At 34.3% G+C, this 15,946-nt stretch overlaps 1 protein-coding gene across 2 annotated transcripts in view; it reads left to right on the top strand.

Annotated features, from left to right (window-relative positions):
- Positions 1-6,815, top strand: part of LOC148944063 (homeotic protein spalt-major-like) — a 77,202-nt gene extending 70,387 nt beyond the window's left edge. For both annotated transcript variants that reach the window (XM_089100082.1, XM_089100081.1), the window contains 2 exons: positions 3,359-3,529; positions 5,793-6,815. In XM_089100082.1, the coding sequence (XP_088956208.1) occupies positions 3,359-3,529; positions 5,793-5,794 (173 nt within the window). In that variant the 3' untranslated portion in view covers positions 5,795-6,815. The remainder of the gene's footprint in view (positions 1-3,358; positions 3,530-5,792) is intronic.
- The last annotated feature ends 9,131 nt before the right edge of the window (positions 6,816-15,946 follow it).

Raw genomic sequence — 15,946 nt, 5'->3', positions numbered from 1 at the left:
AAAACAAATCTTGAAAATTCGTGAATTTTTCAAGAATGAATAAGGAGAATTAGATTCTATTCCTTATTAATAAGGGCGCCAATTTGGAGGGGTTAATTTACTCCCTAGATTTTTCGCTCCTCCCCCTAGATTCTTAAAAATACTTTTTTTGTATTTTCACTGAAAAATAATCGAAAACAATGAAATTTTGTTTGAAAATGAAAAAATTCTTGTGACCTCCTCCTCATCCTCCCCCTCTACATTTTCGGGAATCAGCACCCCTATTAACTGATTATTTCTAAGAAAAGAAAATGCCTTTTGTCAAATTTAATGAGCAACATAAACACAATTTGTAAGAGCATGAACTTTCGTTAAGTTACTTCCCTCCCCTCTCAAATTTGTTTTCTAATAAAGGCTTAACTGCACAAAGCTCTTTGACAGAAAGATTTATTTTGCCTCTTAAACATCACTATTGATAGAATAATGTCTCTTAAACGTAGGGTAACTCAATTAGCAAAAAGGACCTTGCGGTTACCCCTTTTATACTTTTTAACTATGCCGATAGTAAAAAAAGAAATAGTTCCGACGGAAACAAAACTTATGAATATTTGATTGATGACGGACCAGAGTCAGAATTTACAGACTCAGGTGTCCGGTTCGGGACCATCTGTTTTCTTCGAATTCGTGTGCGGCTCCAAAGAGCAACTGCCGGCATTTAACATAAAATGGGGGTTGTTAAAGCGGAAGGGGTAACGGAGACAGGGAAAATCTGGGGCAAATGCCGAGTTTGACGGATTGATATGATTAGGGTGTCACAAACTTCGTTTTCCTTTTGTTTTCCTTTTGAAACCGGTGTATTTATTTTAGTGATTGGAACATATTGGACAAATAAGCTATTTAGTTCCGCGTTGATAAGGTTGGGGAGGGGAGCTTGGTCGATTAGTGAGTCAAAATTTGATAAGATATTCCTTTTTCATTTTTTTTACTTAATTATTTCTTAGCCCATATAATTAATAATAATAATCTGTATTTAAAAGCCAATTAAAGCCACATACAAAAAGACAAATACTGAAGAAAAATTACACTTCATTTGACATCCTTCCCATCAATACAAAATTTCCTACTGCCAAAATATAACGGGGAGTCCTAGACCTCATTAACTCACAAAGCAGCCTATCTCCCCCCTCTTGGATAATTAATCCCCTTAAATGAGAGACTTGCTTACACCGGAGGAGGAAATGGCCCAAATCATAATCATTTTCCCCACATCTCAAGCAACTACACCCGGCCTCCGGACCTTCCCTCATTTTCCTTACAATCTGAGCATATGGACTTTCTGTTTAAAATTAAAATGAAGTGAAAACACAATGACGGGTAAATATACGTATTTTATTATACGTATTATACGTATTGTCCTCTGTCTTAGTTAGAAGTTTCATCCATCATTTTATTTTTACATGATTTGAATTATGATAAGGAATGTTTTATATAAATAAAAAAAAATACTTTTGTTGTACCAAACGCTTTAATGCTCAATTACAATCCCAAGAGAGAAAATGGCATAAATCATACATGGCGAGAAGGGTATAGCAAGTAAAGCTTATAACTTTGGTTTTAGAAAGTTAAATTTGAGGAAAAAGTTTTTTTTTTAATGTTTAGTTAAGATCAGAAGTCCAGCTCTACTTTAGAATTTGTGTCATTTCTTCTTTTTTATTACTCATTATCATTAGTTGATACTAAAGATCCTTACGAAATTTGAAAATACGTGCTAAATTATTTTTGTGATCTCCGAAAGAAAGCTTAATGGGGCTTTGTACTCTGACAGAATGCATAATTTTTATATAAGAGACAAAGAGAAATTTAGAATATTATTCCTAATATATTACTTACAGATATAAATTTATCTTGTAATTGTTTTAACTGAAATTGAAGGCTGTAACATATTCAAAAGACAATATGGCACAGCATGATAAAGATATCAACAATCCGAAATCAAAACACGTTCAAAGAGAAAATCGAAATTCGATAAGAGAAAATCTATTTGGTTGAATTGGTAAAGGTCAGGAGCGCCAATTCACAAAACTGTAGGGGAGGTAGGGTCCAAATGCATTTACCGGAATCTAGGGGGATAATTGTGTTTTTTTACTTTTTTCTAAATTTCAAAAAGAGGTATTTTCCAATATTTATTAGGCCTACTGTTCTTATAAAGCGTTTTTTTTCAATGCTCGCTGTCTTAGTTAGAAGTTTCATCTGTCATTTTATGTTTACTTAATTTAATTATGATAGGGACTATTTTATATGAATGAAAAAATCCTTTTGTTGTATCAAATGCTCAATTTCAACCCCAACAGGGAAAATAATTTAAATCATACATGGCCAGAACGGTAGAGACAGTAAAGCTTAAAACTTTGGTTTTAGAAAGGTAAATTTGAAAAAAAGCAAAATTTTGTAAAAATGTCAAAATTCATTTACCAGAAACTAGGGGGTGCAGTGTTGTTGTCTTTTATTCAAAACGAAAACACCAACAAAATATGTTTTCAATGAAAAAAAAGTCAAAATAAAAAAAAGTAAAAAAAAGGAGAATCTAGAGTGAAATTGAACCCCTCCAATAGGTGTCTCCAACAGTGCTATTGATTGCAGGCTTACGAACAAGAATCAATAATAAAAAAGGAAACCTAGTGACATTACCAATAGGCGTGTCACCGTATAGACACATGACCAATTTATACAATAGGGCTGATAGTCATAAGGTGCATCTAATCAAAAGCTATTTCTACCTGCAATACACTCAGGTACGTACACAAGTTGACATCTCTCGGTCCCAGTGCCTTCCCCCTGAAACCCCAAGATTTCAACAATTTTCACCTTGATTTCCTATATTTTTTATATAATTCCCTCTTTTTTTACTATTTTCCCCATTCCCAAAATAATACTGGGTTGACTCTTATATAATTCCTGCTCAATTCTCACATAAATATGACGTAGATAATTTCGGAGACCACACTGCCTTTCCATGACGAAAAAATAAGTTCAAAATGTTTTACTACTGATGACGGTCACTGTCTATGTGACCGAAATATCTGGTATTTTTTTGTGAATTTCTATACGCTGTCCATTAAAAAGGATTTTATCCCTATTTTGAACTTTTATTTTTTCGTCAATTCTCACTTGTCGACATTACCATCGTTTGGAGGACTGGGTCTACGCCATCTGTCTTAATTGTGCTTCTGACCATGCCTCCTGTGACCTGTGACCCTCGACCGATAATCCGTTTGTATCTCCTTGCCTCCTACCCTGTCCTTACGCTTGATGTAATGTCAGTATTGTTCTTCAATTTGTAGAGATATTAAAAAAAAAAGGCTTATTTTTCATGTTACAGGGGTTACAAAAGATGGCCATAGTGAAGACGACCCAGCATCTCCAACTGGAAAGCCCGACTATCCAAGAGTCTTTTTAACTGCCTCAACAAGTGGATCTGAATTGGACTTATCGACCAAAAGCAGCCATTCTTTTGTCCAGCATGCCAGTCGCCCAATGCTCCCCTTGCCATGTGAGTCTTTCAAATCTTTCTAACGTTAGCAATAAGAACGTATCCAGGATTTTTTTTTTTGGAGGTGGGATGGGTTACAAAAAACGCATCAAAAATTTACATATATTCATTTTTGCTACGTTTTCTACGAGACGGACAAACATTTCGTAGGGGGGGGGGGGTATTAAACCCTCCTTCTCGGCTACGACCATGGTTAACAGTGGTGCTTTGACATTGTTTAATTTCTTATAAGTGAAAGATTCTGTAAACAAAGTCCGAAAAAATAGCTCTTAGGATGTAATAGCTATGATGGAAAGCTCAAATAACTATCAAATAAGACTTTTCAAATGAAAAGTCTTATTTTGGCTATAATTTTCTTTTTTCGCTAAACCACAGAGTAACGGAGGGGCTGCTCGTAAAGAGGGACTGACACAACTGTGTTTGTTACTGACTCATAATGTCACACAGGAGAAGCAATCAGGTGAAATTAAACTTTTGATTCCTTTTACTGGTTTAAGATTTCTCACAAGATTTTTTTAAACCAATCAGGTTTAAGATGACAGGGTTATTAGTTTCTCCAGAAATATGAAATAATTTTCTGGTTTACAGAAGTATCTAGCAGACGTCAAACAATGACGTTAAAGCTTACTTTTTGCCACATGACTATAGAAAGGTCTTCCCTTTACTGCTATTGATGAGAAAATTTTTTGGTAAAATGTTATGTTTTTGTGAAAATTTAGTGTAGTTTATTTTTATCTGGGAAAAAATGTTTCAAGACCAATTTGTGAAAAATAGGCCTAGAGAAGCTTCAAATCCTTAGTAACAAATTTGGTAAATTATCTTCTTTTACCCCATATGGTTTTGTTTGGAACGCACTCACAAATTCATTTTTTCGGGGGAGGTCAAGTAAGAAAAAAACTGAAGTAAATAAACTTAATGGAAATATATAACAAATTATGGGAAATATCATAAAAATATTTGCGTTTCAAAGAGATGGGCCTAGATAAACCACGGCTGTGTATATTATTGTCATTTTGTCCAGCCATTGTCCAGTCATTATTTCCAGCCATTGTAATTTTTTATGAGAATCTTTTAAAATATTTTTAGTTTTTTTTCTCAAAACAATCCAGGTTTTGGATTACTTTTTGTATTTTGGACACAATTTTGCAACAAATTTAATAGTAGTTGCACTATAGTACATTGGATGGATTGGTATTGAATGGGGGGTGACAGGTCAAAGCTTGTATAACCTTTCTGGTTCTATAGGACTGAAGGGATTCTTATCCCAGTCAACGTACTTGCTCGGGAACAGTGGGCCTACGGACAAGAGGTTTTTTTTTTAATTTTTTTTTATTTCCTTACACTTTTTTGTGATTTCCGCAGAGTTTACCGTTTTTTCATGAATTGTCTCCGCTTACTATCATCCTTAATTGAAATGGAATCTTGGGTGTGTATATTGTTGACTTAGTCCATTTCTATTAAAAAGAATAATTCTGCTTTTCCAAATGCTTACAGTCTCAGAAAACTTGTTAAAACCATTGACATCATAATTACTTTCGTGGTGTAGTTAAGGTTACCATTTCGGACTGGTGATCCAACTAAGCATTCCTGTCTGACTTAAAAAATTTTAGAGATAATTTAGAATCTAGACTCCTGCCTGAAAATTCGAGAAAGGACACATATTTATAGAAACGTAAAAGTTGCAAATTACAAGGGAAACGTCTGGAATTCTATGTAAAATTAGTAAAAATTTCAAGGTATCGGTGGAAATGACGGGGATATTGAGGCCCTTTCCCATTGCGACCCCGCCTACATAAGGCGACGTATGTAATTCATGCCTCAGTAAAATCAAATAAGCAAGTATTTTCTTACTTTTATTCTAATTTGATGTAATCAGCAGTGGTGTCAATTAATAAAAATGTTTAGGGAGAGGTTTATTTTTTTCAGAATCTAGGGGTAATTTCACTTTTTCTATTTTGTTGATGAAAATACCAATAAAAGCATTTTTAATGAAATTTCCTTAAAAAAAAATTCAAAATCTAGGGGGTACGAAAAAATGTCAACCCCCAAATTGACGTGAGCACCCCCTACTCGTAAGAGAAGCTTAACATGTTTGGCTCTCTAAGATAAATCAATTTCCACTGAAAATTTCATTTGTCATGTCTTAATCTATCAAATAGGATTCATGTAGAAGTGAGTCAGGAGATACTCAAAATCATTCTATAGAAAAAGGCATTCAATTGTATAAAGGGAACAAATCCAAATTCGAAGTTCTTTATTGCAGGAAAGATGTCACACAAAGAAAAAGAATTTCTTCTTGACAACTCATCTTGGAAAGGTTGCCAACGTAAGCCGGTCAAAAAAGCGACAAGACTTTCAGGTTTACTACGACAAAATGCGAATTTCTGTGAAAACGAAAAAAAATCGTATATCTTGGCATAAAGACATGTTTTAAAGTGTTATTTTCTCGAGCTATTTAAGCACGCAGTTTATACACTAATTTTATATTTTTAATAGAAATCGTTGGTGTAGCTAGTGGATAGCCCTTCTAAGCGTAAAAAGTGTACCTCAAGGAACCCTACGTTTTGGCGATGAATACTTTAAGGAAGTAATCTACGCCACAAGCCAAGGATGGATATTGTCTTATTACTAATTTTAGATAGTTTTAACGTGAAATATGGTAATTTACGTTTAAATGAGAGGAATGAGTCCTTATCATATCGAATAGGGAATATGCTATTTATGCAGTGGGGAGAGGGACTTATCCCAAGGTAATTCTCGAATTTTTTATTGGATTTGAAGGTTATTTGGTTTGAACTTTTCTTTAAGAGAGGTATAAATGCTTTTCCTTGGAGGCAATAATAAAAAAAAATATTTGGTAATTGGAATAAAAAAAATACCCGGAAATTTGGAAAAATCTGCGATTTCAAGGCCACCCTCCAACATATGCTTCTTGACTTAGGCTTTATTATTTCCTCTCAGCTATACCAACTGTAGACATAATTAAAAAAAAAATTATTTCTAGTGCTTATTTAGCTCGTCGAAGTCGTACGTAATGCCCTATACGGGTGTCTGTGATCCCCTTTCTACCCCTTAACCTTATTTGTGTTCTATGTGTTTTGCACTGCCACTGTGGTTTTATGTAGTTGAAACATATCGATAATTAGTTTTGTTCATCTGTTTTTAAATTTTAATTGTGAATATAGTTGATATCGTTAAATATTTTTCTGGTGTTCACAAAAACCTTAAGGTATATGAAGTACGAATTCCGAGGCGTAAAATAAAATGATAGCAGAGGTGTTATGAACCCAAACCGATTAAGCTTGTAAAACAGACAATATAACATAAATAAAATAAAATATAATAAAATTTAAAGTAGAATAAGACTGTTAGTGTGCTAGCTTTGATTTTAATTTGTGAGCCAATCTGGTTTTGCTTTGATTTGTGACAAACATTGCTTCGAAGCTTTGATTTGTGAATCATTTTTTTAATCATACAGCTTTTGCCATCAGTGGCAGATCCAGGGGAGGGGCGTGGGGGTGTGCACCCCCTAACATAGTCTAAAGTAGTGTAATTTACTTAATTAACGCAAGTCTGCGTTAATTAAACTTGCTCCTAATGCAAGTTTATGGGGTCAACCTATTTGGCCCCCCCCCCAAAAAAAAAAAATTCTGGATCCGCCACTGTTTTCCATGACTTCAGGTACAAAAAATGCACCTAGATACGTTTCAGGACTAACATAATTATTTAATTTGACTGTTAAAAAATTGTTTAGTATTTGAAGGCCAAAGCACATTTTTTCCTAATTTTGGTATTTAAGACGACACATTCAGACAACAATGTATTTATCCTTTCAAGTAAAGTTGTTGCGTCCTTTGTACCTTTCTCCCGCAATATACTACACGTTAACTAACATTTAGCTCAAGTATCGAACTATGTCTAATGTCGCAGATTAGGTCGTATGGAAAGCATATTTAAAGTTCACGGTTAGCCTTTTATGCACATTAACTAAAACCAATACCGAATTTTTGCTTTAGATTTTAAAATACCAAGGAAATTAAAATAAAAACATTTTTACTCCATCTTAGGTTTACTTAAACCTAAAAACCGTTTTTGTAAGTTTTTTTCTATTGTTTCAAAATTATGTGATTTTTTAGAACAGCAGGACATTTTTTAACAACAGCGTGTTGCCAGTTGAACCGTCAAAATAAAATGCAAAACTAATTAATTAAATCTGATAACGCTTTCCGTCGGTAAAAATTCAAACATTAAGAATCTGATGATTCCCAAAAATCACTACACCTCCAAAGGAAGCCTAATCTTCTTAAACTGTTCGCCGCCGCATGTTTCTGGTTTATTTTTACTTATTTATCACCACCAACGCAGCTGGGCACACTCCCCTTCACTCCGATATATTCGATATATTACTCTTACCCTCCCCTATGAAGTTCAAATTTGCTTTATATCCTTCCTTACTACCTATCTCCACTCCTTTTGAGACGTCTTTCACTTCGTTTAACCGCAGATAGATGACCAAAAAGTACAATCTTTGACAATCTGGAACCTCTTTTTTAAACCTAGCCTAGCTATCTTAACCTTCATTTCATTATAAAACGAGAAAGTGCATACGAATAGACTTTTGTACATAATTTCTGAGACCGCACTGCCTAATCATGATAAAACATAAAATCGCGAAGAAAGGAAGATAACGAGGACAATTAACAGCCAGTGAAAAATTATGCACATATTTCGGTCAAGACCTCCGCTTGAACGTCCTCAGTGCAAAATAAAACTGATAAAAATATAAAAAACCAAACCTTAAAATAAAAACACAAAACTAAAATTGAACAGCCCTTTCTCAGTAACGGCGAAAGGGTAACCGAATAAAAAAGACAAGTCTAAATGGCATTCCACAATTTCATTTTAATTTCATTTTACGTAAAGCACTCTTAAAAGCTAATCGCTTTCGAGTTAGATTATTATCAGAGATTCTATTTGATTGCACAATATAATTTTATGGATGAATGTAAAAACAATCAGAATTAAATATTTTATCATAAATGGGACTTAGAAAAGTTTCTCCAGGGTCTCTATTGAGAGCTACCTTTTGGTGAATGTGCTTTTTTATTTCAACTGCCTCCCTGAAAACTTGCGTGAGACCTTTAACGGGGACAACAATGGAGGATTCGTCAAACAAAATGAAATGGTGTGGACTGTCATACACATGTTGAGCCAAGATGGAATCAAAAACCTCTGAAATAATCTAACTGGAAAGCGATTAGCCTTTAAGAGTGCTTTACCTAAAATGAAATTGTGAAATGCCATTTAGATAATTCGACTTGTGTTTTTTATTCAGTTACCCTTTCACCGATATAGTTTTATGTTTTTATTTTAAGGTTTGGTTTTTTATATTTTTATCAGTTTTATTCTGCACTGAGGACGGTCAAGCGGAGGTCTTGACCGAAATATTTGCATAATTTTTCAATTTTTTCACTGGCTGTTATTTGTTCTTGTTTACTTCCTTTCTTCGCAACATTATGACTTTTTGAACAGCTAATTGTTTGATTTACTGTCAGTATCCTTAGAAGTAGCCTATACAGAGGTTGTGAAGCACTCGCAAAAGATGTTTTCCTGTACAAAATCAATTAGCGTTCTTAAGTGTTCCCTTCCCTTATGTATTCCTCTCAGTTAAGACTGTCAGAAAATACATCCAAGGGCATATGTATGCTCATGCATTAATCACCTTCCACCCTGACAAATTACCATATATCATTATTACCTACATAGCTTTGAAAAATCAATCTGATATATCCCATGTGTATTCTATCAGGGATATATCCCAGAGGGATCCTAGGGACAAGGTATCTCCATTCCTTCACATCATCATTCACTATGTAACGTCACATTTCTATGAGAGCCTTGTTCAATTATCCCCATATTTCTACTGTTTACATTTCCGCATAATGGGAAACGTAGAGTGAATATGGAATGATGAATTGAAATGACCTTTTGAAGAGTATTAACCATGATTGCTCTTGAAGGATTGATAAAACTGGTGAAGTTGAAATAACTGGACTGAGTGGTCAGACTTGAATCGAATGTGAAGGAAAAGCTTTCATCGTTTCTAGTTATTGGTATTCTTGGCACTCACTCTGTTTGTTGTGCTCCCATTAGGAATAACAGACATGTGATTGATGTGTGACTTGTCTTTTGTGTCGAAAGTGTGACTAAACAATCAAGGTGACAGAATCTGCTTATTTTAGGAAGAAAACGACTAGTATAATAAAAAGTAGATTATAATGCCAGTTTTGCGAGTGTTTTTTTTTGGGGGGGGAGTCACACTCAAGTTAATTACAAAGAAATAACGAATGAATACGTTTTAAACTCTTTTTCAAAAACGATTAGAATGTAGGAAATATGTTTTCTTTTTTGAGGATCGATAAATATAAGTAAAAACGAGGGACACACAATGGATTGGGCTTTACATAGCATAGGCATAAAATTACTCAAGTTATAAAGGCATAAATGAAAAAAGTCGACGAGTTGAGGAAAGCGAGTTAAAAAGATTAAATTATTCAAAGCCCCATAAGTTTTGCGCCCATAGTTCTCACTTATAATCGTCAATTTTTGAGAAAAAAAATTTCTACTTGATAGTCCATTTTAAAAACCTGTTTTTTAGTTTTATTTTATTTGTTATTATTAGCTTTTTAGTCTTCTCTAAGACTAAAGTTTTTAATCTTCTCAAAGACAAAAATTTGTCTTATCTAGGATTTGAATCTCAGTTACCACGGTCACGGGCAAGTGTTCTCACCGCTGCTCTATCAAGTCTTATATTATGGTGTTCGTTTTATAATCTTTGTCGTGCCCAATTATCCGTTTATTTTGTTTATTTATACGAGGGGGAGTATAAAAGATCGGGACGGGATTTTGTATTACTGTATAGTCAGGAGAAGTGCATATAAAACTAATTGAACATTCTTAGGGGGTAGAAATGGCTCACAAATTTAGCAAATTTATCTGACAAAACACAAAAATACAAGTCTTTGAGCTTAAGAAAATGAGTTAAAATTAAATAAAAACAACATATTTTGGAGTTTCTTAAGGGCAGATAATTGCAGAAACGTGACCCTATTAGTAATAAAAAGAGGACAACTTTAGATGAATGAGCTTGTCACTTGATGATTAGATTTTTTTTCGCACTTTTTGTGTAATATATTAAATATTGGTCGGGAGGTATCACAGCCGAGATTTTACAGTCTCTCACTTTCTTCTATATATCACCTCCTGCTTCAATACGACAATTTGAATGTTGCTCCATGGTGACGATAGGGCCCTAGGTTCCATGGTTGCCAAGCGTGACACTTTTAATACTTTTGACATTTTTTCTCTGGGAAACACCATGACACTGTTCTGTCAAAATATGTCGCCTTTTCTTGGATTTGCCACTTATTAGGCCTAAAAGGAGACTTTTTTGGTCTACTGTATTAAAGTTGTTATTACTTAAATTGTCTCAGTTAATCAAGTTTGACGAATTTTACAGAGACTGGGTTAATGAAATTTGTGTTTGGCAATTTACACGCATAGGTCCAATCAGCCACCTTGATGTGGAACAGGTTAATTGAATGATAAGAAAATGATCCCTATTGCTTCTTTTTTTGTCAGTTCATTTCTATTTTTCGCACCATTAGCCTGATGAAAGTTCATTGCAGCTTTGGCATTTAGTGTGAATCATATAATTCACTTGAACTAGACTTTTTGTAAAGCAAGGTTTTTTTCCATTTTTAGTCAAGATCCCCTTTTTGATTGAGGAAAGATCTTTTTCTTCAATCCATCAATGAAGTTAGGGTTGCTTCTTTACTCAGTTTTGCAGACCTCTGATACCTTTTTTGATAAATTGATTTTTGCTGATGTATCTTAATCAAGCTTTGAAATGGTTTTTGATATAACTAAGAATTCCAGAGCTGCGACCAGCATGTAGGGGCCAACACAAAATTTTAGCTTGAAGAGGGCATGTAAATGAATTAAATAGGGTTCTAAAAAAGCGCTAAATTATACGGAAAATCGTCAGTCGGGTATCAAAAGGACGTATCTCCATAATTGTATTTTCAGAAGAGCAGAAAAAAACCTCCACTTTTTTATTTCACATCCGATAATCGTAAAACAGAAACGGTATATAGATATATATTTATATATATTGATATATATATTTACCTTAAATATCGATTTTCCATGGTATATCGAAGGGGATGTAAAAAAGTTGTGAGGTTCTTTTTTTGCTCTTCTGAAAATTTACAATTATGGAGATACGTCCTTTCGATACCCGACTGAATAAATATTAGATACTATAGGAAAAACTATAGAAATCCCGAAATTTTGGGGACCACTTGCCTGATCACCCCCTTCTCATTTACTTTACCTGATTAATCGAGGTGACACCGAAAGCTCATTTTTAACCGCAATATTGACGCTTTCACAGGTCAAGCCTTAGCAGCCCTGCTAGGCTTTCTGTGAAGGGTTTAAATATCTCGATTACGATTATAACCAGCGTCTTTGTAACTGGGATTAAACACTTGGACGTCTTAGAAAGCTTGAGTTCGCGTCCAAGTACCTTTTTAGCATCCCCCATTTCTAAACCTTTCCCCCTCGCTTTCCCCTTAAGCAGATAATCTGTCACTTATTTCTGTATAGCCTTTTTAAATTTCACAGCACCAACCTCAAATTGAATATTTGCCCCTGGGTTCTGTAATTTTTCTAAGAACAACACAGGGGCGAATCCAGAATTTTTTTAGGGGGGGGGGCGCAAAATAGGTTGACCCGATAAACTTGCGTTAGGAGCAAGTTTAATTAACGCAAACTTGCGTTAATTAAGTAAATTACACTACTTTAGACAACGTTAGGGGGCACGCGCCCCTCTCGCCCTCCTCCTGGATCCGCCACTCAAACAACAAACACTTACTAGCAATAAATGGAATGAATACAAAAAAATTAATAAATCATATCATATCATAAGAATAATCACAAGAAACTATAATTATATCATAAGAAATCAAGAGAATAAAATGAATCTACTATCTACTGTCTACCATCTACTATAGCCTATGATAGTTTCTCCTTCATGTTCAACGGAGCAATTTAAAAATTTCGGTTTTTTGTGGTTACAAATTTTTCAAATCAACTTTTCTACGAGATTAGGCTAAAATATTTCACTGTGAAAAGAAAAATACTGTGAAGCTTCGCAGCTAAAATCTTTTCCTTTGAAAAGGAAAATCAAACAGTTTATGGAAACGAACTGTACGTAAGAAGCGATGCGGCTCAATAGTAACTGAAACTCTAAAAACAGAGTCTTGATAATAATAGTTACATCAAAAGAATCAAATTTTGATGCTTATTCAAAATACTCGAAATTTATCGAATTTAATAGTATCCATAAAAAGTTACGAGCCTGCGAAAATTCGCCAAATTTCTCAAACAGGGGGGAAACCCCCCAAAACAACAATTGATCTCAATGAAAATCACACCATCAGATGCAGCATAACAGAGAACCCCACTGTAGAGGTTTCAAGCTTTTATGTCTAAAAATGTGGAATTTCGTTTTTTTTTGTCAGCAGAAATATCACGGGTGCATGTTTATTTGTTTTTTTTTGTCGTTGTTGTTTTTCGTTTTTTTTTCTATGGGTGATCATATCAAACCAGTGATCGTAAAAGAGCGGGAGAGGACTCATTTGATCGGAAATCAGAAGTTCTAATGCCCTCTTTAAGTGACCAGAAACATTGGATGGCAGCTAGCCCCCCTCTCACACTATTTTTTGCCAAAGTCACCCGATGAAAATTATGAGATAGCCATTTTGTTCAACATAGTCGAAAAATCCAGTAACTATGTCTTTGAGGATGACTTAACTCTCACAGTCCCCGGAGAAGGGGTGCAAGTTATGAACTTTGTGTATTATTTACGTATAGTATTGGTTATTGGAAAGCATAAAGACATTTTCAGGTGGAATTTTTCTGGTTGGGAGGGGGGGAGGGGTGATACGTGGAAGGATTTTTCCATGGATTAATTTTTCGTGGTGGAAGGGAACTTCCCATGGAGGGGGAGCAGGATTACCCAGCATTATTTAAAAAAGATCAGGAATTGAAGAAAAAGACAAGTTTTTTTCAACTGAAAGTAAGGAGCAACATTAAAACTTAAAACGATAGAGATTATTACGAATATGAGAGGGGTTCGACCCCTCGTCAATAGCTCACTTTTTACGATTAAGTTTTTTTTGTACTTTTAAAAGTTTTTATTCTAATTAAACGGCCTTTGTGATACAGGAGCCATTCTTAACGGATTGAGACAAAATTCGAACTTTAGCGTAAAGTGAGAGGTGTTGAGGAGGGGAAACCTCCCTCATATACGTAATAATTTCTGTTCGTTTTAAGTTTTAGTGTTGCTACTAGCTTTCAGTTGAAAAAACTGTTTTTTTTTTTATTTAATCAAACAGTTCGTGGTAACGAAATGTAAGTAAGGAACGACCCAGCTCAATGGAAACCGAAACTCTAGAAAATGAGACCAACAGATACATCAAAAGAATCACATTTTAATGCTGATTTCAAATATATAAAATTCGTCAAGTTTAGTTCTACCCATCAAAAGTTACGCGCCTGAGAACATTTGGCTGTTTTTCGAAAAAAGGGGGAAAGACCCCCTAAAAGATATAGAAGATTAATAAAAATCACACCATGCTATTCAACATAACAGAGAACCATACTGTAGAGGTTTCAAGCTCCTATCTACAAAAATGTGGAATTTGGCATTTTTTGCCAGAAGAAAGATCACGGATGCGTGTTTATTTATTTATTTTTTTTTTTCAGGGGTGATCGTATAGACCCAGTGGTCCTAGAATATCGCGAGAGGGCTCATTGGAACGAAAATTAAAAGTTGTAGTGCCCTTTTTAAGTGACCCAAAAAAATGGAGGACAACTAGGCCCCCTCCCACGCTCATTTTTTCCCAAAGTCACCCGATCAAAAATTCGAGATAGCTATTTTGTTCAGCATTGTCGAAAAATATAATAACTATGTATTTGAGGGTGACTGAATCCCCTAAAGTCCCCGGGAGAAGGGCTGCAAATTATGAACTTTTCTCAATGTTTACATATAGTATTGGTTATTGGGAAGTATACAGACGTTTTCAGGGGGGAATCTTTCAGGTAGTGGGAGGGTCAGGGTTTACCTTGGAGAATCTCTCCATGGAGGAAGTTTTCATGGGGGAAGGTACATTTCTATGAAGAGGGTACCGGATTTCCCTGCATTATTTAAAAAAACAATCAGAACTTAAATATAAAAAATAAGTTTTTTAATTGAAAGTAAGCAGCAACATCAAAAACTAAAACTTACAGAAATTATTACGTGTATGATTGGGTTCGCCCCCTAGTGAATACCTCGCTTTTTACGCTAATTCTTTTTTTAATATTTTCATAAGAGCTATTTATTCTAATTAACGGTCTTTGTGATTAAGGGGTCATTTTTAAAGAATTAGAACAAAATTCGAACTTTAGCTTAAAGAGCGAGGTATTGATTAGGGCGCGAACCCCCTAATATACGTATTAGAAATATATGAATATAGAAATTCGTTACGTAAGTTAATTATTAAAATATGTATATTTATTACTAATAAGAAAGTTCGTAAATAAAATTAAATAACTTTCGAGAAAGCATCTAACCAAAAAAAAGTAAAATTAATATGCAAATTTCGTTTTAATTATTCATGCACGGTGAGCGAAAATCAAAACCTGCATTAATTCAAGAACGTTCAGAAATTAAATAAAAAAAAAGTTTTTTTTAACTGAAAGTAAGGAGTGACATTAAAACTTGAAATGAACAGAAATTATTCTGTATATGAAAGGGGCTGTCCCCTCCTCAACACCTAGCTCTTTACGTTAAAATTCGGCTCTTTCTCACAACTCTATTTTTTAAAATAATAAAAACTTTAGCATAAAGAGCGAGGCGTTGAGGAAGGGACAGCCCCTTCCATATACAGAAAATGACAATTTATTGTGTTTCTGCGTTTTTTTTTTATTTATTTTTTTTTTAGTTGGAAAAGGTGTTGACCTTTTAATCGTTAGTCTTACCGCTAAAAATAGTTACTGTTCCATCTGAAGCATATTTTTCAATTCAAAATTGCCTTTAGACTCAATTCAGCATTACTTTTAGACTTAATTAATTCAACATTTAGGCTTTATTCAACATTGCCTTTAAACTTAATTTTGATGATTTACCCTTTCGTCCACCATTGTTATTGGTTGCATAACTATTACTAAAAATTCAAAGTATTTCTGCACAATTAAAGAGCTATTAAAACTTAGAAAAATAGAAGGCTGGATTCCTCCCTCCCTGGGTCCTTTTAGTACAAAAATCAATAACGAGCACTTCAAGTAAAATCTTCAAGTCATACTATATTA

Source organism: Artemia sp. Qi Xiang Cuo, chromosome 14, assembly GCF_049724085.1.
Source record: "Artemia sp. Qi Xiang Cuo chromosome 14, ASM4972408v1, whole genome shotgun sequence".
NCBI classification, from domain to species: Eukaryota; Metazoa; Arthropoda; class Branchiopoda; order Anostraca; family Artemiidae; genus Artemia; species Artemia sp. Qi Xiang Cuo.
This window is presented reverse-complemented; position numbering and strand designations above follow the sequence as displayed.